This window comes from Giraffa tippelskirchi, chromosome 7 (genome assembly GCF_054371585.1).
Source record: "Giraffa tippelskirchi isolate mGirTip1 chromosome 7, T2T-mGirTip1v1.2.pri, whole genome shotgun sequence".
In the NCBI taxonomy this organism is placed as follows: domain Eukaryota; kingdom Metazoa; phylum Chordata; class Mammalia; order Artiodactyla; family Giraffidae; genus Giraffa; species Giraffa tippelskirchi.
In genome coordinates this window covers 35,434,069-35,455,613 of record NC_137281.1, presented here as the reverse complement: position 1 = coordinate 35,455,613, position 21,545 = coordinate 35,434,069, and the positions used below count along the sequence as shown (strand labels likewise).

Here is a 21,545-nt window from a genome sequence, read left to right as displayed (position 1 = left end):
GGTTCCACCTCCTTCAAGAAGCCCCCTCGACACCCTCAACTGTCAGATACTTAGGAGCTCTGAGAACCCCTCCCCAGCCCAGATAAAGGGGCACTGATGGGGTTCTCAGGGTGATTAATGATCACCGTCTGCTACCTCCCACTGCCACTGAAAGGAGCACCATGGGGGCAAGGACGGGTTCTGTGGGGTCCACAGACATATCCTCAGTGTCTGGAACAGCATGTGGCACAGAGCAGGTGCTCTCTGGACTGCTGGGCAGTGAACGGGTGGTCTCTCAAGTTTGACCAAGCCTTACATCAGAATAAGTGACATTCTTGCCACCCACCACCCAGTACTTCAATGCCTCACCCCTCCAACACCTGGTAGGCTGCCAAGGGCACTAGGAAAGGCTTCAGAGTTGGACAGATCCAAGGTGGACCATTCGTTTACTCGCCACGCAGTTTTGAGCAAACTCCCTGTGACATTTCTGTGCCTCCGTACCCTTATTTACAAAGAGGGGATCACAACAGTGCCTCGAAATGACAGGGCACAGCTCCAAAGACTGGCACTGGGGGCCAAAGGGAAGGGTAGGAGCACCCCTGAGGCAGGTCAGGGCCCCCTCTGCTGGCCACCCCCCAGCCCACCCGGCAGTCACCTTTCAGCCGCACGAGCTCGTTGTGGCACTTTTTACGCAGCTGCAGCTCCCGGCGGTACTTGCGCAGCAGCTCCTGGTTGTTGCTGTTGACCTCCTCAATGGCCTGGCCGATCTGGTGGGGGATGGGCAGCACCATCAGGGGGCCAGTTCCACCCACCTCACATGCCCAGCTGCCGTGCCCTCGCTGACGGCCTGCTCATCTCTGCCTGCCCTGGACTGGGCACCTGAGCTGAGCTGTCCCATGTCAGATTTTCCCAATAACCCCTCTGGGTAGGTACTGCAACCAGACCCATTTTACAGAGCAAGAAACTGAGCCCCAGAGAGGCTAAGCCAATCTCAAGGTTGCCCTGCTGATGAGCAAAGAGCTGGGACTCAGCCCTCACTCCACAGCACCAGCCCTTGACTACAGGATTCAATTGGACCCAAATCTCAGCTCTACCCCGAGGAGCTGGGAGACCAGAAGCAACTGGCTCAATGTCTTCAAGCCTCAATTTCCTCATCTGTAAAATGGGAATTCATAGGAGCTGGTGATAAAGATTTCAAGTTCCATTCATAGGGAAAAGAAACAAGATGCAGGCCACACTCACACCTGTTCCCCTTTGTTTGGGAGAAAGGGAAGTGCATGTACATGCACATACATGTCAATAGTTTTCAACATGCTCAGGATACCCTTTAGGGGACATGCTGGGAGAGGTTTCTTTTGGGGAGTGGGCTGGGTGGCAGAGAGAGGCCTTTCCTTTTCATCCGACGCCCATCTGTGAAGTGTGTACTTTCAACATGTCCATGTATTATTGACATGATTTTTTTTTATTAAAGGAGAAGAACTATTTTTGATTCCCCAAATATATGTCTATCCTGCAGAGCTGTCACACAGACTCAAGGAGCCGATGGCTATAAAAGGCTCGGCATGTAGGAGGCACTTTAGAGACGTTGGTTATTCTCATACTGCACAAGTACAGCTTGAAAAAATTAAATTAAACCTAACAGATGTAAAGATATGTGTAGCATGTTTGAGATATAAAGATATGCGTAGCCCATATGGGATATAAAGATATATGTGACATGTTTGCTTTACAGACTCATAACAAGACAAATATCCAAATACCTACCCCCGATCAGACTGTTTTTCCAATGGTCTGAGGACAGCCGTGTGTGTGGTAGGGAAGGGAGCTGCCATCCGGGGGTTTGTCTGAGTTTGGGAAGGGTGTGGTGGGGGATGCTGTGTCTGCCCAGGGGCTCCAGAGCCTCTCCCAGCCCTGCCACCCAGGGCCTGCACTCACCTCGGCCTTAACGCTCTTGAGGGCCTCCTGCAGCAGCAGCGGGAAGCCACGCACCTGACGCTTGAGCCCATTGTAGTCGTTGGTCAGGGTCCGCAGCGCCGGCTGCAGTGTCAGCAGGTTGGTCCGGACACCTGTGGGGACACAAAGGGGTGAGAGGCAGATGGGGTGAAGGGCCATGGTGTGGGGAGCAGGCTAGGGCTCAGCCGGCCAGCTCACCTGCCAGGTTCTCGTGCACGGCCTTCATCTCCACCTGGGCTCTGGCAAAGGCCTCCTCGATGGCCCGGTTCTTGTCCTCCTCCAGGGACTGCATCTCTTCCAGCATCTGCCCGTGGGCCCTCTCCAGCTCTGACTCATACATGGCGATCTGAGGCCAGGGTCAGGAGCTCAGTGCAATGCCCCATGGGAAGGTGAGATGCCCCACCCCTCACACACACGCATGCACAAGGGAGGGATAGGATGGCCATCTCTCTCCCCGAAAGGGCTGCGAGCTCCGTGCAGCCACTTCCCAGCATCAGCCCAGCACCATGCAGGGTCCCACAGGCCCTGGGAAGCAGGGGAGAGGATCTCTTGTCAGTTATGATATGGACCAGGGTACCCTTCTAAGAGCGTGTGCGCTGGGCCCTGAGTCAATCTTGCGATGAGGTCAAGCCCCACTGGGAGCTGGCTTCTGTGATCAGACCATTTTACAGATGAGCAGAAACTTGCCCTTGGTCACGACAGCCAGCAGGGAGAGGGGGACTGGAACACGGGTCTGTGGGACCCCAAGTGCTCAGCCTCTGCACTGTGCCACAAGGCGACCCCAGTGTGCACATGCCACCCCGACAGCCACGCGATGACCCACGCACCTGCGCCCGGAGCTGTGCGGTCAGCTGGTGCGAACTCTGCAGCTGCTGCTCCATCTCCTTAAGCACCTGCCTCTGCATGGCCACCTGCTCCTGTAGGTGCTGGTTCCGGGCCTGCGACTCGCTGAGGGCCTGCTTGGTCTTGGACGACTCCACCTCCACTGTCTTGATGACATACTGCGAGGGAGGTGCGGAGGGGTGGGCACACAGAGGTGTGTGGGTGCCTTGCCCTCACCCTGGGACCCTGAGGGGACCCTCAGGAGCATCCCACTAACAGCCCGCAGAAAAAAACTAGAGGAGCCCTGAGGTCTTGGCTTTCTAGAATGCTGCAGGGGCCTCCTGGAATCTTCTCATTTTCATGAGCCCAAGAGGAGCCTGGCTGTGGCCCAAGACTGGGCACAGAACAGACAAGGAGGGCAAAAACAAGAGCAGAATGTAGTGAAGCATCGCATCCATGCCTGGCTCACAGCAGGCACCCCAAGCCTCGGTTGCTGGATGCCTATATGGCCTAACCCTGGACAGCAAGAAGGGGAAGGGGCCAGACTGAGTGCAGACCTGGAAGGATTCCTTCAACCCCTCACACCTACTTATTCACCAAGACAAGCCTGTTCTACGTCCGGCCCGTCCTGGGCTCCAGAGACCAGTGCCGAGGCACAGCCCAGGTACATACAGCAGGCAGCCACCCAGCCCTGGCTCACCTTGATGGGCGGTGACTGGGCGCGCAGGCTGGCAATGGTCTCATGGCTGTCTCGCAGGCGCCGGCTGAGCCTCTCCTCCTCCTGCGCCTTCTCGGCCAGGCAGTCCTTGAGCCGCAGCTCCACCTCAGCCAGCCGGTCGGTCTTCTGCTGCACCTCCAGGTTCAGCTCTGACAGCAGGCCTTTGTTCTCCGCCACCTCCAGCTGTAGCTGGGACAGCCTGTCGCGGAGCTGGGCACTCTCCTACAGACGGACAGCCACAGAGGCATGGGAGGTGGGGACGGGTCAGGTGTGAGACCAGCAGGCAAGAGTCAGTGTGAGGAGCTGGGGTGACTGCTGGGAATTGAGCCCCCGGCTCCCCCCACCCTGGGACCACACTGGTCCTGGGCCCACCTGGCTGTGCTCGCAGCCCGTGCAGGGGGCTGCCGGCTTGGCCCTCAGCTCCTGCAGCTCCGCCTCGCAGCGCCGCATCTCCTGCCTCAGTCGCTCATTCTCCACCATCAGCAGGTCCCGGTGCTTCTCCAAATCGGTGCCTCCCTGCAGAGAGCCAGAATCGAGGTGGGAGGCGGGCATGTGGCCAGGGCAGGTGGGGGGACGGACGGGGCAGTGGGGAGACAGAGACAGTACAGGGTGGGGTGGGCAGAGGGGCAAGACGGGGAGGAAGAGAGAAGGAGAAAAGAGAAAGAAAGGTCGGTGATGGACAGAGAGAAGAGAGAAGGGGCTCCAGGGAAGATAAAGACAAAGATGAGGGCAGAGGAGAGGAGAGATGGAGGAGGGTGGTGAGATAAGAACGGCTCCTGGCTGCACCCCAGCCCTCTCATTCTATTTTCCCGAGTGTGAAAGTAACAAGGAAAGTCATATTTATATACACAGAGATCACACTCTTGCTTTACATCAGCAAACAAGAATTAACCTCCCTCCCGTTATGGGTCACGCAACCTCGTGGTGATAAGCACCCTGGAAGCTTCTCCCCACCCCTCAGCCCCGTTAGGATGGCATTAGGATCTCACCAGCTCAGATCGAAGGCGGCTCACTTCCTGCGCCTGGCTTATGAGTTTCTCCTTCAGGTGTTCCACCTGCCGTCACAAAGCCGAGGCGGTAAGCCTGGTTCCTCACTCCCAGGCCTCTTGCCCAACCCCATGGCCCCAGCCCTCCTTGTGTTCATACATCAGACCACACCTGAACTCCTGGTGCGATGCACCTGACCTAGTCCTGACAGCTCTCAGCACCTTCTCCCATCACAGGATTGGTCAGCCTGGGCTCTCAGGAGAGTCCAGGAAGTGAACGTAGAGAGGTGACCCCTGGGCCCACTCCAGGGGCAGCTTGATGGGGGACTCAAGGGGCTGACCCTCAGGACACCTGCCTTGCCCAGACCCCTGACCAGGCCTGTACCTACTTTTGTGCTTTTAACTCTATATCCTTTTTTCTTATAAGGCCTCCAAATTGTATAAACTCCAGGCACTACAAAACGTGGATTGGTCCTTGACCGGCCCCTAGAATTTTCCACTCTGAGTGGTTCCTGGGGAGTCTACCTATGGAGACACCAGCCTGCCAGTGACCAGCACACCTACAGGATCTGTGATCATCCCGGCTTCCAGTCTGCCTTGCTGGAGAGCCGTGGGGTGTACCCTCCATCAGGAGGCAAGGGTGACCTGGCTCCGCCAGAGCCCAAGGAGGAGAAACCAGGATCCCAAGGGGGCTGCCTACTCTCCCCACAGGCCTAGACCCTGGTTCCACATCAGCCCGCCCCCAGGAACTCTCCCCTAGGAAATAACCCAAAATGCAGACAAGGACTTTGGCACCAGCATTCATCAGAGCATGTTTAGGGATTTCCCTGCAGAACATTCTGTGATGACCACAGGGAACCTTGGGAAAGGTACCGTGAGAGAGTCAGGCTCCCTCCACGGAGATAAGGAGGTGCAGTTTACACAAGCAGGCCAGGAAGCCTTGGGCTGGCTATTACTAAACACCAGGAGACAAAGCCTACTACCTACAGAGCCCACCAGCCAGGTAAGGCAGGTTAGAGGCAGTGCAGCTCTAGACGCCCAAGATCCACCTGAAGAAGTGGGAGTGGGGCAGGGGGGTGGGGATACAGGCCCAGTGTTGCCAAACTTCTGACCTTTCAAGCGAGGCCAGACATTGGGATTTTCAGGTTGTGCATATTAAATCTCCCCACTACATATGGCTGAGATGTCATCAACAATCAGTTGAGCACGAGCTCAGAATCAACCATTTCGTGGGGCTGGAGGAAGCGGCTGAACCACAAGTTGGCCTCTGCTTCTCTGAGTGGGTTGGGGGAGGAACTGGGTCACAGGCGTGACCCCACCTCCGAGGAAAAGACCAGTGACACCAGCGAGCTGCTCACTCGTAGTTGAGAAGGTGGAGTACAAGACACAAGACCCAGAGAGGGGTTGGGAGGACCAACCTGGCTGCCCAAAGCCTGCTGGCGGACAAGCAGGTGACTTAAGGGCGGGCACCTGAGAAGGTCACCTCTGTCACCTGCTCCACCAGCACATTCCTTCCTAGCAATGCACTGGACATGGACCAAGGCAGGCAGCAAAGCCTATGTCACTTCTCTGCCCATTCCAACGTCCCCTTCGGTTAAGAGCCTGACACACACAGTGCTCAGTCCCTTTGCCCTAGAGTGGAGTTTGAATAAAGCAGCCTTTCATTCCTCAGTCATGAAACTGGCAATAACCTGAATGCCCAGCATTAGGGGAATGGTTAGGTGGGTCACGGTAAATGCACTCATATACTACTGTGTAATTGTTACTTATATGCTTATCATGAATTTTAAATGATGTAGGGAATGGCTCCGCAACATATTAAGTCAAAGAAAAATCCAAAAACAAAATTGCATTTGCAATACAAAAAAGTAGAGGGTGCTGGATAGCAGGATTATGTTTGACAAAAGTTTAACACTTTACAGTAATTTTTAAGTCTCAAAGAATATATATTTCTCTTGCACTCCTCCCACCCTGAAACAGGTGGAGTCCACCTCGTTTTGAAAGGTTGGGGTCCCCCACCTCCCTCCCCTTCCTTAGAAATCACCCAGTAAGATCCACTTGCACGGAGTCGGTGCTCCGACAGACTGTTTCCTCGGCACCAGGCTGGGGTGCTTAGACCTCGTGTGTCCCCAATGCCACTGGCAGTCAGATCCAATGCAGTGAAAGTGGGGGTTTCCAGTGTTTACCTGAGGGGGGCGGTCAGGATGCTTACCTGCCACCTGCCTGCAGCCCAGTTCCTATTCTCTTCTTACATCACAATCAGAACTCTGGGAGCGCCAAGCCTCTGTCTGGAATTTCAGAGGGGTACCCCAAAAGGCAGAGACTGCCCTGGGGGGCCAGGCTAGGGGTGAGGTGGGGCATGAGGAAGAGGCTGTAAAAGACCCCTCTTGTCAGAGATGTCAGACCCTCGTCCTCTCCTGGCTTGTCTCGGGCAGTGGCGGGGGACACACTGACACCGCAGGACGGCTGGTCAGGCACAAACCACCCCATGGTGTGCGGTGGCTGGGCCCCAGCCGGCCAGCTCCATCAGGGGCCTGGGAATGAAGAACATGCGCTGCCCAGGCGCAGGACCCCTGCCCCCCACACAGAGGGCTTGGCTCCGGGGGGCCGCGGGGAAGATGGCAGCTTTCTCCCAGCCTGGGAGGGGGGACAGGTGAGTCCCTCAGAGTCAGGGAAAACAGTGGGCAACGGAGACAGAGACAGAACCACGGACGGGAGGCAGGCTCAGAGCAGAGATGGGGAGCTGAGGGTGAACCTGACCAGAGGGCAGGGCTTTCTGTGTGAGGGGGGCCCCACAGGCACCCCCTTCGCCCACCTAGCACAGCTCTGAGTCAATGACCATGCCTGCATCTGTACACAAAGAGAGTTCAAAGAGTCAGCCAGAGGGGCAAGCAGGCTCCTGACAGGCTGCTGTGAAGACCCCCAGGACAGCACGCAGTCAACCCCAGGGCTGAGAAGGGACCAGGCTGAGTTTGTACAACACTCTCCCTGGGGCTTCCCAGGTGGCACCAGTGGTAAAGAACCTGCCTGCCAATGCAGGAGACGTAAAAGACACAGGTTCGATCCCTGGGTTGGGAAGATCCCCTGGAGGAGGGTATGGCAACCCATTCCAGTATTCTTGCCTGGAGAATCCCAGAGGAACCTGGTGGGCCACAGTCCACAGGTCGCAAAGAGTCAAACACAACTGAAGCAACTTAATATACACACACACTCCCTGAGCTCAGTCTCTTTGCCATCCAGAGAAACTGAGTCACAGGCCTGGTGTAGGGCAGCCTCGGGGGAGACCTGGGAGATGGGGCCTGTCTGCTGACCTGACGCCAACCCATAGTTACATCTCCCAGCAAAAGCAGCCTCAGCAGAGGGTGGGGCTGCCCAGGCTGGTCTGCGTTTTCCCAGTTGTCTGCGCCTCTCAATGCAGACAACCTACTGATTACCTACCCTCGACCTCCCACCAAGCCTGGCCCTCCACCATCAGCTGTCTTCTGAGGAACGGAGGGCCATCCCAGTGGCGAGACCAAGGGGTTCCTGAGCTGGGAAAATGAGACGGCCTGGGATCCAGATGGTCCCAAGGTAACACAGTCCAGAGGCCCAATGGGCAGCCTTGGGAAGCACGCTGTCTTGCCCCCAACACACACCCCATCCCAGGAGACCTGACTCCTGGGGGGCTACATATGTGACCAATGACCAGGCCTGTCTGGCTACGTCCATCCACCCTGCCTCTACTGCTGGGTTTTCACATGTGAGTTCTCTGCCACCAAGGTCACTGGGATCGTGGACTCTCAGGCCGGACTAGCCCAGCTTTCTAATACGGACATTGCCCTATGTGCCGGACAACCTTGGCCATGTCTCAAGTCCACCATGCCTCTCTCCATATGCTTAGCTGTAGAGTGAGGCTACCTTACTGAAGAGGTCTGGAGGATTAAGTGAGATTACAAGAGATAACATATGTAAAGTGCTTAGGACAGGGCCCAGCACCGGTAATGAGTTCTATTAATAGAATGAAAGTTCAGATAGGCAGAGCTATTTATCTATTGTGTCTGTGCTGTACTCCCAGTGCCTAGAATGGCACCTGGTATATAGTAGGTGCTCAGGAAACACATGTAGAAAGAGTGTTGAATGCCTGAGTAAGTGAGCTATAAGGCAGGGCATGGAGCAGCAAAGGTAGTGAAGGCTGGGGCTCACTGAAGGATGCTTACTTCCACCAAGGCAGGAGTGGCTACTGGGCTCCAGGCAGTGGGTACCATGTGGGAATGTCAGGCCCAGAGGTGCCACATCTTCCAATATTTTATGACGAAAAAAGGAAGCTGAGATTTTTATATGAACTTAACTAAGATTTAAATGGTGGCAACTAACTTGAGCATTAAAAAATCAGGCCAACTGGAACTAGTAAGTTCAGCCAAGTTGAAGGATACAACACATTAAATATCAGTTGTGTTTTGATGCACTAATACTGAACAATACAAAAAGGAAATTAAGAAAACAACTTCATTTACAATAGTATCAGAAAGGATAAAATATGTAGGAATAAAGCAACTATGGAGGCAAAACCTTGTTCACTAAAAACTATAAAACATTGCTGGAAGAAATTAAAGATGATAATGGTAATGGAAACACATCGTGCATTCATAATTTGGAAACAATACTGTTAGCACGTCAACACTACCCAGAGCAATCTATAGATTCAATGCAATCTCTATTTAAATCCCAATGACATTTTTTGCAGAAATAGAAAGGTCCATCCCAAAATTCATATGAAATCTCAGAAGATCCCAAATAGTCAAAACAATATTGAAGAAGAATAAGGTTGGAGGACCCACACTTCTTGATTTCAAAACTTACAATGAAGCTCCAGTAAACCAAAAAGTGTGGAATTGGCATAAAGACAGATATATAGACCAATGGAGTAGGATAGAGACCCTAGAAATAAACCCTCATGTATCTGGTCAACTGATTTTTGACAAGGGTGCTAAGATTTTTAATGAGGAAAGGATAGTCTTTTCAACAAGTGGTGCTGGGAAAATGATATCCACATGCAAAAGAATGAAGTTGGACACTTACTAACACCATATATAAAAATTAACTCAAAATGGATCAAAGATCTAAATACAAAAGCTAAAACTATATATAAAACTCTTAGAAAAACAAGGGGAAAGCTTCATGACATTAGATTTGGCAATGATTTCTTGATTAGATCTTTACTTTGAACCCCCCAATCCTCTGAGGTATATACTATTATTATCTCCATTTTACAGGAGGAAAAACTGAGGTCCCAAGAGATTAAGCCTTGGTTAATCCCACTCCAGTATTCTTGCCTGGAGAATCCTAGGGACGGCGGAGCCTGGTGAGCTGCCGTCTATGGGCTCGCACAGAGTCGGACACGACTGAAGCGACTTAACAGCAGCAGCAGCAGCAATCTTGTTCAAGATCACTCGACTATTAAGTGCTGGCACTAGAATTGGAGCCCCTGCAGAGCCCTCAATCTTAACCACTAGGCCACGTGGCTTTTCAGGAAGAACAACATGGCAAAGCCAGTTGAGTTCAAAGACAAGTCTGGACTAGAATGGGAACCAGAAGGCATCATGAGAACGAGGTGCAGGATACCCCATGGTGGGCTTTTCTTAGAGAAGCAACATATAGATAAACCAAGAAGGTCAATCTGTGTCAAACCACAGTGAGGCTAACAGGAAACCATAGCACACAGACGTGACACCTTACAAGGCACAGCATTTTACAGTTTATGATCCATTTTTCTGTCCAGTTTCATAACTGAGCTGCTCAATAACCATAAAGCAACATCTATTAGATCCAGTTTAGAGATGGGTAAATGAAGGCTCAGAGAGGAAGTGACTTACTACAGCTGCACAGCCAGTTCTCAAACCCCACGCACATGATTCCAAATCCAACACTCCTCCCAGTAACAATGAGGGTGGTGATGGTGGTGACACCAATAATACAGGTCATCTCACCAGATACTGTTATTATGTCCGTTTTACAGATGAGGAAACTGAGGTGCAGAGTGGTAATTAACTAACCCAAGGTCACACAGCTGATGAGTAGTGCCAAAGTCAGGATGTGGACGGGGCTCCAGGCCCTCAGCTCCACAGGGTCAGACCCTCCCAAGAGTGGTTCAGAGACCTGGACCTTCAGGTGCATCTCCTGAGATATTTTTTCAGACAAGAGCTTGCAGGAATAAAACATGAGCCAAGACTGGGAACCATTCTGAATTCTCCAAATCATCCAGAGGAGTGGGGGTTGGAATAAGGGAAGGGGTCAGGACTGCCTGGAGAGCTGTGGCTCAAAGACACCAAAAAGGCTGAGATGCTTGACCTTCAACTTCCTGTCTAAAAAGTAAGTCAATTTTGCTAATTAAAGGGAAAAAAAGTTTCTTAAACATTCATTTAGGGGCTTCCCTGGCGGCTCAGTAGTAAAGAATCTGCTTGCAATGCAGGAGCCACAGGAGATATGGGTTTGGTCCCTGGGTTGGGAAGATCTCCTGGAGAAGGGCACGGCAACCCATTCCAGTATTCTTGCCTGGAGAATCTCAAGGACAGAGGAGTCTGGTGGGTTACAGTCCATGGGGGTCACAAAGAATCAGACACAACGGAAGAGACTTAGCATGCACGCACACAAATATTTGTTTAAAGTCACAATAGGCCACATAGTATTTCATTTATATGAAGTGTTCAGAAAAGATAAATCCATATAAACAGAAAGCAGGGCACAGGACTTCTCTGGTGGTCCAGTGGTTAAGGTTCCATGTTGCCAATGGAGCGGACACAGGTTTGATTCCTGGTCAGAGAACTAAGATCCCACATGCCATGCGGTGAGGCCAAAAAGATTTTCTAAAAACCCAGAAAGCTGGGCAGTGGTTGCCAGGGGCTGGGGGAAGGGGGACATGGGGAGTGACTTAATAGGTCTTTGAAGGGTGACAAAAATGTTCTAAAATTAGACAGTGGTGACGGCTGCATCATCACCTTAATATCCTTAAGACCATACATTGTATACCTTAAACGGATGAGTTCTATGGAATGTGAATTCTATCTCAGTAAACTTCTTCAAAAAAAACACAAACAAAACAAAACTTGTTTCAAAAGTGAAGTGCCTGGATAAACTAAACCAAGGAAAGTCAGGGAAGGAAGAGCTCTCCTCGCTACGGGTCCTGATCTCCCTGACAAAGGCATCTGGTAGGAGCCCTCATGCCCTCTGTGAGCGCTCGCCAGCAGAGACTTTGTTACTCTCCCAACTTTACATAAATGCAAGTGACAAATGTCTGTCCTCCCCTAGACTGCAGCCGCCACAGGCCAGGGCGTGCCTGTCCACCTGGGCACCCCCACTGCTCAGCTGGGTGCCCGTACAGACCAGGCATTCAGCAGCCATCTGAGGCAGGAAGGCAGAAGGCAACAGTGATACAAAGTTGATGTGTTACACCTGCCGTGAGGAGCTCCCACGAGTGGGACAGACAAGCCCAGGGACAGCAAACAGTGGGGTCAATGTACGAGGAGACAAACAGACTGGGCACCAGGGAGGCCCCAGGGAGGCCCACACAACTCAGCAAAGGATAGGTGGTCAGGACAGAGAGAGCCTGAGGACACACTTGTAAACTGGAAAAACGCTGCATCTGAAAAGTGCATGAGGACTTCCCTGCTGGCGCAGTGGATAAGAATCCTCCTGCCAATGCAGGGGACCTGGGCTTGATCCCTGGCCCGGGAAAGATCCCACATGCCTCAGAGTAACTAAGCCTGTGGGCCCCAACTACTGAACCCCAGCGCACCTAGAGCCTGTGCTCCGCCATGAGAGAAGCCACCACAATGAGAAGCCTGCGCACCGCAACGAAGAACAGCCCTCATTGGCCGCAACTAGAGAAAGCCTACATGCAGCAACGAAGACCTGGCGCAGACAGAAATAAAAAAATAAATTAAAGTGCATGAAAATAATCTGCTGCCCCCGGAACTGAGAACAAGTCACGGCATCCAGTAATGAGGAATAGAAGATCCACAGGCTGGGCAATCACAGAGAAAGAAGCTGGTCCACCTGAAGGCAGGGCATTCTACAGAGAGCCAGGCCCAGGAGCGCAGGCACAGGCTTCAACATGGAGATGGTGTGCAGTCAGGGCTGGGGACCTTGGGGAAGTAGGAAAGGTCAGACTCAGGCCTGAGAGATAGACACTGACGATTAGAGTGGGGAGTTGAGCCCCAGGAAAGGGGCCTCAGGGCCCATGTGATGGTGGGAAGGAGTGAATTAGCCAGGCACTCGGGAGAAGGCCAAGGGTCAGCCCACAGGGCCTCTGGCATCCCCAGCATCCTCCCGGCCAGCTAATGCAGGAGACAACACTGGCCAGCATGAACCTTCACTTTCTCTGGCTCCCAGAGGTTTGAGAGCTCCCTTCTCTCCCTGGTACACATCTCAGCCTCTCATATCCTGCCAGTTTTTCATGGGACGACCTCTGCAATGAGTTTGGTCCATGTGGGCTGCCCGAGCCAGGGCACCTCGGAAGATGGAGTGGACTCAGCACCAGCCTCAGAGTAGGTACATCCCTGCGCCTTCCTGCTCCACCCATGTCTACACATGCTGCCTGTCACTCATGGAGAGGCAGATCTGGCCCCCTGGTAACCATGAGGAATGGGGCATGTGAAGGACCAGGATGGGAGGCCCAGGCCTGTGTGTTTCCAAGCCAGGGGAGGAGACCCCATCTGTCCATTATGTGGGTGGCCTGGAGGGTTCCAGGTACCCTGCGCAATGTCCTCCGACCTGTTCCACAGTGGGCAGTGGCCTCAGCCCGTCCCATCCTCCCCAGATACCTGGTTCTGCAGCTGCGTGGACGTGGCTTGCTGCTCACTGTCGCGGACAGCCAGCCTCTCCCGCAGGGCCACCAGCTCCTCCTGCAGCTGGGCTTTCTCCTCCTGCAGCTGGGACATGGCCTCCACCATCCTATGTACCACGGGGGCAGCACCGGGTGACCCCGACAGGCTTGAGCACCTCCCGCTGCCAAAGGGCCGCCCACCTATGAGCAAAGTAGCGGCCGATCAGCAGGGCAGCAGAGGCCCCAGCCTGGCTGAGGACAGGGGGCCTGTCATGGCAGGATGGACCATGGGGATGGGGAGGGGATGTAAGCAGAGGAGACAATGGAGCTGGGCAAGGGCTGGGGCAGCAGCAGGGGTTAGCAGGTGCTGGTGGGTTAGTTGCGGGGGGCCTCCAGGGCCTATCCTGCAGGAAGTCGCTTTAGCGGGAAGCTTCTGGAGGATAGAACTGCCTGGACCAGGAGTCAGGAAAGCAACTTTCACTCATTACTCCCCTAAAGCCTGTGTTCTAGATTTGATGGGCAATACCCTCTCCATGGCCAGCCTGCAAGGACCTGCAGTTGAGAAAGACGTGCCTGTGGCAACGGCTGTTGTCTCCCCGGAAAACACTATCCTTGGTGGAACGTGATTTCTTTAAACCCCAAACCTTCTCCAGAGTAGAAAAGAGAGGTGGGGGCTCGCCAGCCTGGCCCCTGCCCTCCGCAGAGAGTGATCACCGCACAGAGAGAGAGAGCAAGCAGAGGTATGCGTGCGCAAAGGACAGACAGACCAGGACACGGGGACAAACGCAGCAGCACACAAGCAGGAACATCACCAAGCATGCTCCCAGGAGGACCCCTGTGGGACTGAGTACAGGGACCACACAGGTAAGAGGGAGGGATAAATACTGGGGTGGGCGGGGCAGTCTCTGCCTTCCACCGTCTTGTCATCGGGAGCAGAAGAGACACAGACAGACAGACAGAAGGACAGAGACACAGAATCAAGACTTGGGACCTGCTAATGGGGCCTGGCATGCCTGTCACAGCCAGTTTTGATGGCACCAAGAATGACCACCGTCTCTGCATGTGGGGAGCTAGCAAGGGGGTGGGGCAGCGGACAGAGGAGAGGCTGGAAGGGCAGGGATCTGCCTCCTGCCTTGGGCAGCCTAATCCGGGTCCTGGCCAAAGTCCGTGAGGCAGGATGAAGTGTCCAAGAGTAAGGCGTGACAAGTTGCTGCAAGCCTCCACCCTCGCGGAGCACCGGGGCATCCGGGCTCCCCCATACCAGGTCTCAGAAGCTGCAGCCCTGTGTGGGTAGGATGGCGGGGGAGGGGGGACCCCAGACTCCAGAAACAAAGCCATCTGCACCTAAAGTCACACACCCCAGCTTCGACCCATGGGAAGGTGACAGGTGTGTTCAATGATATGGCAGAGAAGCTGAAACAGCAGCCTGGCTCTTGGACTAGGCGGGAACGTGGGATACAGATGGTACTGGTCCCAGGCTGGATGGGACAGCTCAGCACTGGCCCCAGGAGGGGTGGACAGTGAGAAGCCATTCACTCTCGAAGGAGCAGGCCCTGCACACACAGACTGCCTTTCCCTTCCTCCCAACCCCAAGGGTTGGCTCAGACTCAAGGCCTTCTGGAGAGCCAGAACAGGGGCCAACGCTGGTTGGCCAGGGGGCCCTGGCCGTGCGGCCTCCATGTGACACAGCATGCATGTCACACACAGCTGGCCAGGCTTCTGCTCTCTGTTCTAGAGAGCGCGAGGTCAGACAGATGCTTCCAGGCCAGCACCCGGAGCTGCCATAGACAGCATGTGACCAGCACGGCCCTGTGCCCTCTGCAGCCTGCCGTGGGGAGGCAGGAAACGCTCTCGACTCTAGCTCCAAGAGCTGGCACTGCCACTTCAGAGCCATGCAGGAGGATCCCTCTGGGGCTTCCCTTGTGAAACGGGGACAATGGTCCTTGTCCAAAGAGGCAACCTTGGGCAGGCACCTGGAACCCATGAGGGGCGGGCGGGTGTGTTGCCCAGCAGGACTGGAACAGCCCTCCTCGCTGGGACACGGCTCATCTCCCCCTCAGCCCACAGTTGGAGGGCTTTATCCTAACCTTGGCATGGCCCACGTGCCAGGGAAGTCACAAGGGGCCTGGAGAGCATTTACTGGGGAGGAAAAGACCTTGAGGAAGCTAAGAGAGAACAGCAGAGGAGGGAGAGATGCGATTAAAGAACTTAAAAGGCGGCTGAGGGACCACTGCACCATCATAGTAGGTCAGCTGTCTGTCCGCATTCTCAGAAGACAGTTTTTTTCTCTGAGACCCTGTCTGGACACTGCCCCTCAAGGGCACCCAGGCTCGGGGAAGCTCAGCCCCGGACCCACTAACCAGAGTCAGACCTCTGGATTGGCTGGACAATGCCCCCGCTTCCACAGCCCGGCCAGACCCCAACACCCTGCCCTAAATGAGTGCCGGGCCCAGACGGGTGAAGGAGGCCCTGGATCAACCTCAGAGAAGGGGGTGGTTCCTTCCACCTTGCAAGTTCAGACACAAATCAATCTCTGGTGACAGGAGGAGGCAAACAAGAGAAAGGCCAGCTCCTTTCCCCACTCACTCTTGGCCTTCCCCTCGGGCTTCTTGAGAATGCCCTTCCTGCTGGGCTCTGGGTTCCTGCTGGGGAACCCAACAAAGGGGGCCCACAGAATCTTCCAGAACTGTCAGCCTCGCCGGAAAAGACTGGAGCCACCAGCTCCTCTTTCCCAGCCTCGACACAGCAGAGCGAATCCGCATCCTAGGGCCTCTGGGTCCCTGATGGACCCACGGATACACAATAAGAGGGGGTCAGGCCTCTCTCTGCAGGCGGTGGCGTCTTTGTGGCTGCCACCCTCACCCTGCTTTTGACAGGCGCTGGGGAAAAGACAAAAAAGCAGGGAAATTCAACCCCAACGTGTGCTGGCCAAAGTTGCTTATCACCGGCTGGCGTCCAGCGGCACCAAGAGGAGGGTGTCCCTGGAGTGGGGATGAGCAGGCTGGGGTCTCCGAGTTCCATGTCAAGGCGGCCACTCCAGGCGAGGAGGACAGTGTCTGGGGACAAGAGCCTCCCCTCCAACACCAGCGTTAGCCAGGCTGTGCCAGGTGGGTGGGCAGACTTCCTTTACCTGTTTTCTCTACATTCATGGCGCCACCAGCTTCCTGGGCCTCCCGGCCCCTCCTGGGGGCCGGCACCTGCCTCTTCAGGGGCTTCTCTTCTTTCGTCCCCTGACTCTTGCTCTCGCACCCCTTGTCCCGCAGGGCCTGCTGCCAAGACACAATCAGAGTCCTCACATGAAGAGGAGGGGATCGCAGTGGGGAGGGGACCCCCGTGGAGCCTGAGGATGGTGCATGCTCCCGGAGCTGGTGAGGACCCCAGACTCTGCCAGTCCACCCCTCACTGTGTGGGTGGGTGGGAACAAGCAGGCCCAGAGTTGGGAAGAAAACATGCCCAGATCTCACAGCGAGAGGGAGCAGTGCATTCCCCTGGCCCTCATCGGCAGCTGGCCGTCAGGACCAGCAAACAAGGTTCTTGGGCACACAGGAATCCTCAGGTGAGGCTCACCTGGCCGACCTGTGAGCCCTGAGTCACCAGTGCAGTGGCCTGCTTGGTTCAGGTGCACCCTCGTCCCACCATTCACAGGCCTGTCCAGCCCCACCAGGCACACGGCAGTCTCAGGGCAACAACCCCCACCCGTGACGTCAGCTGCCTCCATCCCCCTTCAGATGGCACCCAGCCTGGGACGGTCAAGGAGGGGGCATACAGGTCCACACGAGCAGGGGAAGGCCATGGTCCACGTGCAGGCATGGCTATCCGGGACCATGAGACTTTGTCTCCAGGTTAAAGAGGAATCAAGGCAAAGAAGGCTGGAGGAGAAGAGACTAGTGAACAGGTGGGGAGATGAGGGGAGAGGCAGAAAGAGCCCTTCAACCAGAGAAAATCACGTGCAACTCACATAGGACGACAGGTAAGGTGTGAACAGCAGAACCACAGGTAAGGTGCAATCCATTTAAAGATAATGGAAATAAAAGAGGCCTTCCCCTCCCTCTCCCAAATCTGGAGAAAATAAACACTGGTTTCCTCTGGAGGTTGGGTGATGATGGTACAGGGGCATCATTTAAATTTGGGGGATGGGCTTGTTTGGTGGCTCAGTGGTAAAGAATCCACTTGCCAGTGCAGGAGATGTGGGCTCAATCCCTGAGTCAGGAAGATCCCCTGGAGGAGGAAATGACAACCCACTCCAGTATTCTTGCCTGGAGAATCCCATGGAGAGAGGAGCCTGGCAGCAAAGAGTTGGACATGACTGAGCAACTGAGCATGCATGCAAACTTTGGGGAAATCAAAAGAAACTTGTTGCAAGAGAAAGTGGGGAGAAAGGAAAGGCTTTATGTTTCATTCTGAACCTTTCTGGCATTTGTATTTTCAACCTTGTAAGCATCTGTGGTGTTCTGCTTTGTTATCTTTGATAACAGAAGCTATCCAGAATGGGAGATTACAGGCACTTTTTGGTGTGTCTTTGTGTCAGCCTTATTCAAAACAAAAAGACAACTGCTATGTTTACAAAATATTCCAAGTCTAGAGTCAGAAAGGCCTGGGTGTGAAGCCTAACTGGTGAGCTGTGTGACCGTGGGCAAGTTACTTAACCCTCCCTGAAGCTTCATTGTCCCATTCTTAAAACAGAAAATCCCCTTTCTACTCCAGAAGGAACAGTGGTGAGAATGTCTCGTATTTAGGAAAATTCCCGCCGACTTAATTTTATCCCCACCCTCTGACCAACTGCCACACCAGCACAAGCAGCCTTGTCACTGGTGGCGGCAACGGCGGCAGCTGGAAGTTTCCATTTGCCGTCCAGAGCAAAGGTTACACTATTTCTGGCCCCTCGGCCAAAGCCACAGGAAGGGCAGACAGGCCCCTGGGGGTTGGGAATTTCTGCAGCCTCCAAAGGGAGCGACTCAGGTTTTAACTGCTTGAGAAGCTGGTGGGGGAGGTCACCAAGCCCACCAGGTCACTTCACTGGGTCTGGGTCCCTGTTTGAGCCTCACAACTCCCATCTCGAAGCTCCTATAAACATAATGAAGCTTCACCAGCCCAGAAGAACACGCATGTGGAAACTGGCGGCTGGCGGCAGCGTCTCACATCCTCAGTAGATCTGCTGACCCCAGGACTCAGCGGCAACCACAACCCAACAGCCCGTAATCAAAATTCAAGCACAGAGCCTCCACCCAACTCAAGGCTGCCCGTTTCTGACCACCTCCCGATTTAACTACCAATGGCTTGAGTCTGATAAAAAAAAAATGGTTCTCCAGTTTTTTTAACTGTTCCTGCACCAGACCTGCATTTCTAGCAGACCTTACAGGTTAAAAAAAAAAAAATGGACCATTCGATTCCATCTTCAGATGAACCACACCAGAGGGGATGAGAAAAACCGGGAAGCCCAAGACTGTCTCTGAAGCAACAAGCAAGGGGTTCATGTTCAGATCAGGACTTGGAGCCACACGCTCAAAGGGCACCTATCTTCTGCACCCACCTTGCCCTCCATCTGCATGGGTCCCTTCAAGGTGGCCCCTGTCACGCACAATCTTTCTTGGGGGGAGGGGCCTTGGCAACACCTCCAGCTAACTCTGATCCTTCATCCTCTGCCATTATGTCAATGTTTGCCCATCCTGGCCTCTCTGCTAGACGACCGTGTCTATTTCTCTTCTTGACTGTGTGCCAGCACAGTCTTCTAACACAAATTAGGCACTTGCAAAAATATCTGTTAACAGATGCATCCATTTAAAAAATTACAAGGACGTCCCTGGCAGTCCAGTGGTTAAGACTCTGCACTTCCAATGCAAGGGCTTCAGGTTCAATCCCTGGTCAGGGAACTAAGACCCAACATGCTGTGTGGTGCAGCAAAAATAAAACAGAGCTTGTGCTGTCCTGAAATTGCTCAGAGCTTTAGGTGCACGAATGCATCGGTATTTGTTTAAGGAGCTCTTTGCAATCAGAAACAATACAGAGGATCAGTGAGATAAACCCTGAAGTAGAATATTATGCAGCAGTTTAAAAGAATGAAGTAGTTCTCTATATATTGACAGGCATGAAGAAATCACCAAGACTTACTGTTGAGGGAAAGAGCTAGTCACAGAATAGAAGGCAAAAATAAAGAATAAAAATTGTATAAATGCAATCAAGTAGTTGCAAAGAAAAGATAAATAAATAAATTAATAGTGGATTTCTCAAAGACACAGGACCACAGGAGACATTCAGTTTCTAGACATTACATACCACGTGTGAATTCTTTACACCGTTTTTAAAGCTCATCATGTTCAGACCCCAGCTTGCTGTGCGACCAGGAGCAAGTCACTTAACCTCTCTGAGCGTCCTTTACTTCATCCATAAAATAGTAACTGTGTCTTAGACTGATGTGAGACATATAATATATGCCACGATGCCTGGTATAAAGACAGCGTTCAGTACATATTACTATTGCTATCAGGGTGTATTCATTCTACAACCAAATACTATACATAAAAATGTAAAGTCAGTCTTTTGAAAGTCTCATGATAACTGACTTGCAGTGACAACTCCAAGAGAAAAGAAATCAAGTTTTGGTAAAGTCTTCACTTTAAATGAGGAAATTTAAGTTTTGCCCCCACAGACTCATATGCCCCAGTGGGAATAAACAGCTCCCCTAAAAACCTGCCCATCTTCCTAATAGCTTCTCACTGAAGGCCCCATATTTCCCATTTTAACACTTCAGTCAGAGCGTGGCTGAGAAGCTCCCGTCATCTCCTGTGAGATTTCCCGCCAGATAACCTAATAAAGCAAACTGCCCCACGCAGGCAGGCTTTGGGTGGGTGTGCTATGAGGAGCTTGGCAGGAGGCGTGAGACCCGTCTCCTTCGTGGCATCCTTCCCCGGAGGAGCCCAGCGGCTGGTATTCCAAGGGCCACGACACACCTGCCCGGCTAGACACCTGGCGTTTCTGACAGCCCCCGGACTTACCTGCAGGGTCAGGTAGAGCCTGTGGGGGCTCCCGGGGCCAGCCCAGTCCACGCTGAGGGCTCGGCACTGAGCCAGGGCCGGGCGAGCTGCACTTCGGGTGCCCGAGTCCTCGTCACCGCCGGCCGGGCTATCTTTTCCACGCCCTGTCCCAGGACAGAGGAGATAGGTGAGACGATGGACACTGGTTGGAGGCTGCTGGCCTGGGATCAGTGGCCAGGGCTGAGGCTTAGCTCCCCTTTCACACACTCCAGGCAGCCCAGGCGCCGCCAGGAGGGACTCACACGCCCTCACATGCCTGCCCAACACGGAGGGAAGGCCTGGCGCTGAGCAGGGGCTGCGTTCTTTCCTCACCACAAACCACCCGGGGATCCTCTGTAGGAGGTCACCCAAGACCAACCCCCCGGAGGTGGGGGCTTCCTCTCCCTCCACAGTGGTCTTAGGGCTGGCACCTGCCCACCAGCAACCCTCTACAGAGGGCAGTAGAAGGAAGCGGACGCCACCCCAGCTGTGCTAATCCTCACAGGAGGTGCATCTTGGGGCCGTGGCCTCATTACCAAGGCTGCCTCTAGGTGGCAAATTCTCCCCTGCCTTCACAAAGACCAAACCCACACTGGGTGGCCTGGTCCCTGCGGCCTTCAAAAGCGCATCCAGGACCAGTTAAAGCACATCCTCTAGAGTCTCTGACACGTTGCTTTCCTCACAGGATGGTGGGAGAGGGCTGACTGTGGCTTCAATACCCTATTCACCCCTAATCCCCAGCCCTCCACCACAGTTTGTGGGGCTGGACGAGATGGGAGAGGGGACTCGCCTCAGGGGGCAAACTGCAGCGCCCCCACCCTGGGGAGCTATCACATCCTGACTGCCAGCGCTGGACCAAGTGCTCTCCAGGTCCTATTTCCCTTCCTGATCCTCAATTTCCTTGTCAATACAAAGGGCATTAAGAACCAACTTCAGTCATGCAAGGAGGATTAAATGGGGTGACACATGTAAAGTGCTCACACAGAAGGTAGTCACCAATGCAGACCAACATCTCCTTACAACAACCCTAAGAGGTGTGAACTGGAGGCCCAGAAGGGTTCATAATAGGCCCAGGGTCACATGAAGCCAGTGTTCCAATCCCATGTGCTAACCCACCTTCTGCTTGCTTTCTCTTCTCAAAGTGGCAGTAATGGGTGGGGGGGAGGGTAGAGGGGCCTAGTGACACCCATACTGGCTGAAATTCTACCTAGTGGCAGGCACCACGCTTGGCATTTCACACACAGGATTTCACTGGACCTTTGTCTTGTAAAAGTGGA

General features: G+C 53.7%; 1 protein-coding gene across 28 annotated transcripts in view; it reads right to left on the bottom strand.

Moving 5' to 3' along the window:
• KIFC3 (kinesin family member C3) overlaps positions 1-21,545 on the bottom strand; it is a 35,439-nt gene that overhangs the window by 8,076 nt on the left and 5,818 nt on the right. For 6 of the 28 annotated variants that reach the window (XM_081512383.1, XM_081512387.1, XM_081512385.1 and 3 more), the window contains 10 exons: positions 20,251-20,393; positions 16,389-16,527; positions 13,257-13,459; positions 4,462-4,527; positions 3,845-3,988; positions 3,455-3,694; positions 2,760-2,933; positions 2,131-2,278; positions 1,915-2,045; positions 635-746 (listed from right to left, as the gene is read on the bottom strand). In XM_081512383.1, the coding sequence (XP_081368509.1) occupies positions 635-746; positions 1,915-2,045; positions 2,131-2,278; positions 2,760-2,933; positions 3,455-3,694; positions 3,845-3,988; positions 4,462-4,527; positions 13,257-13,459; positions 16,389-16,527; positions 20,251-20,393 (1,500 nt within the window). Of the gene's footprint in view, positions 1-634; positions 747-1,914; positions 2,046-2,130; positions 2,279-2,759; positions 2,934-3,454; positions 3,695-3,844; positions 3,989-4,461; positions 4,528-6,670; positions 6,720-13,256; positions 13,460-16,388; positions 16,528-19,531; positions 19,699-20,250; positions 20,394-21,545 lie in introns of those variants that run through there. The other 22 variants (XM_081512384.1, XM_081512388.1, XM_081512386.1 and 19 more) reach the window with 5 other exon arrangements.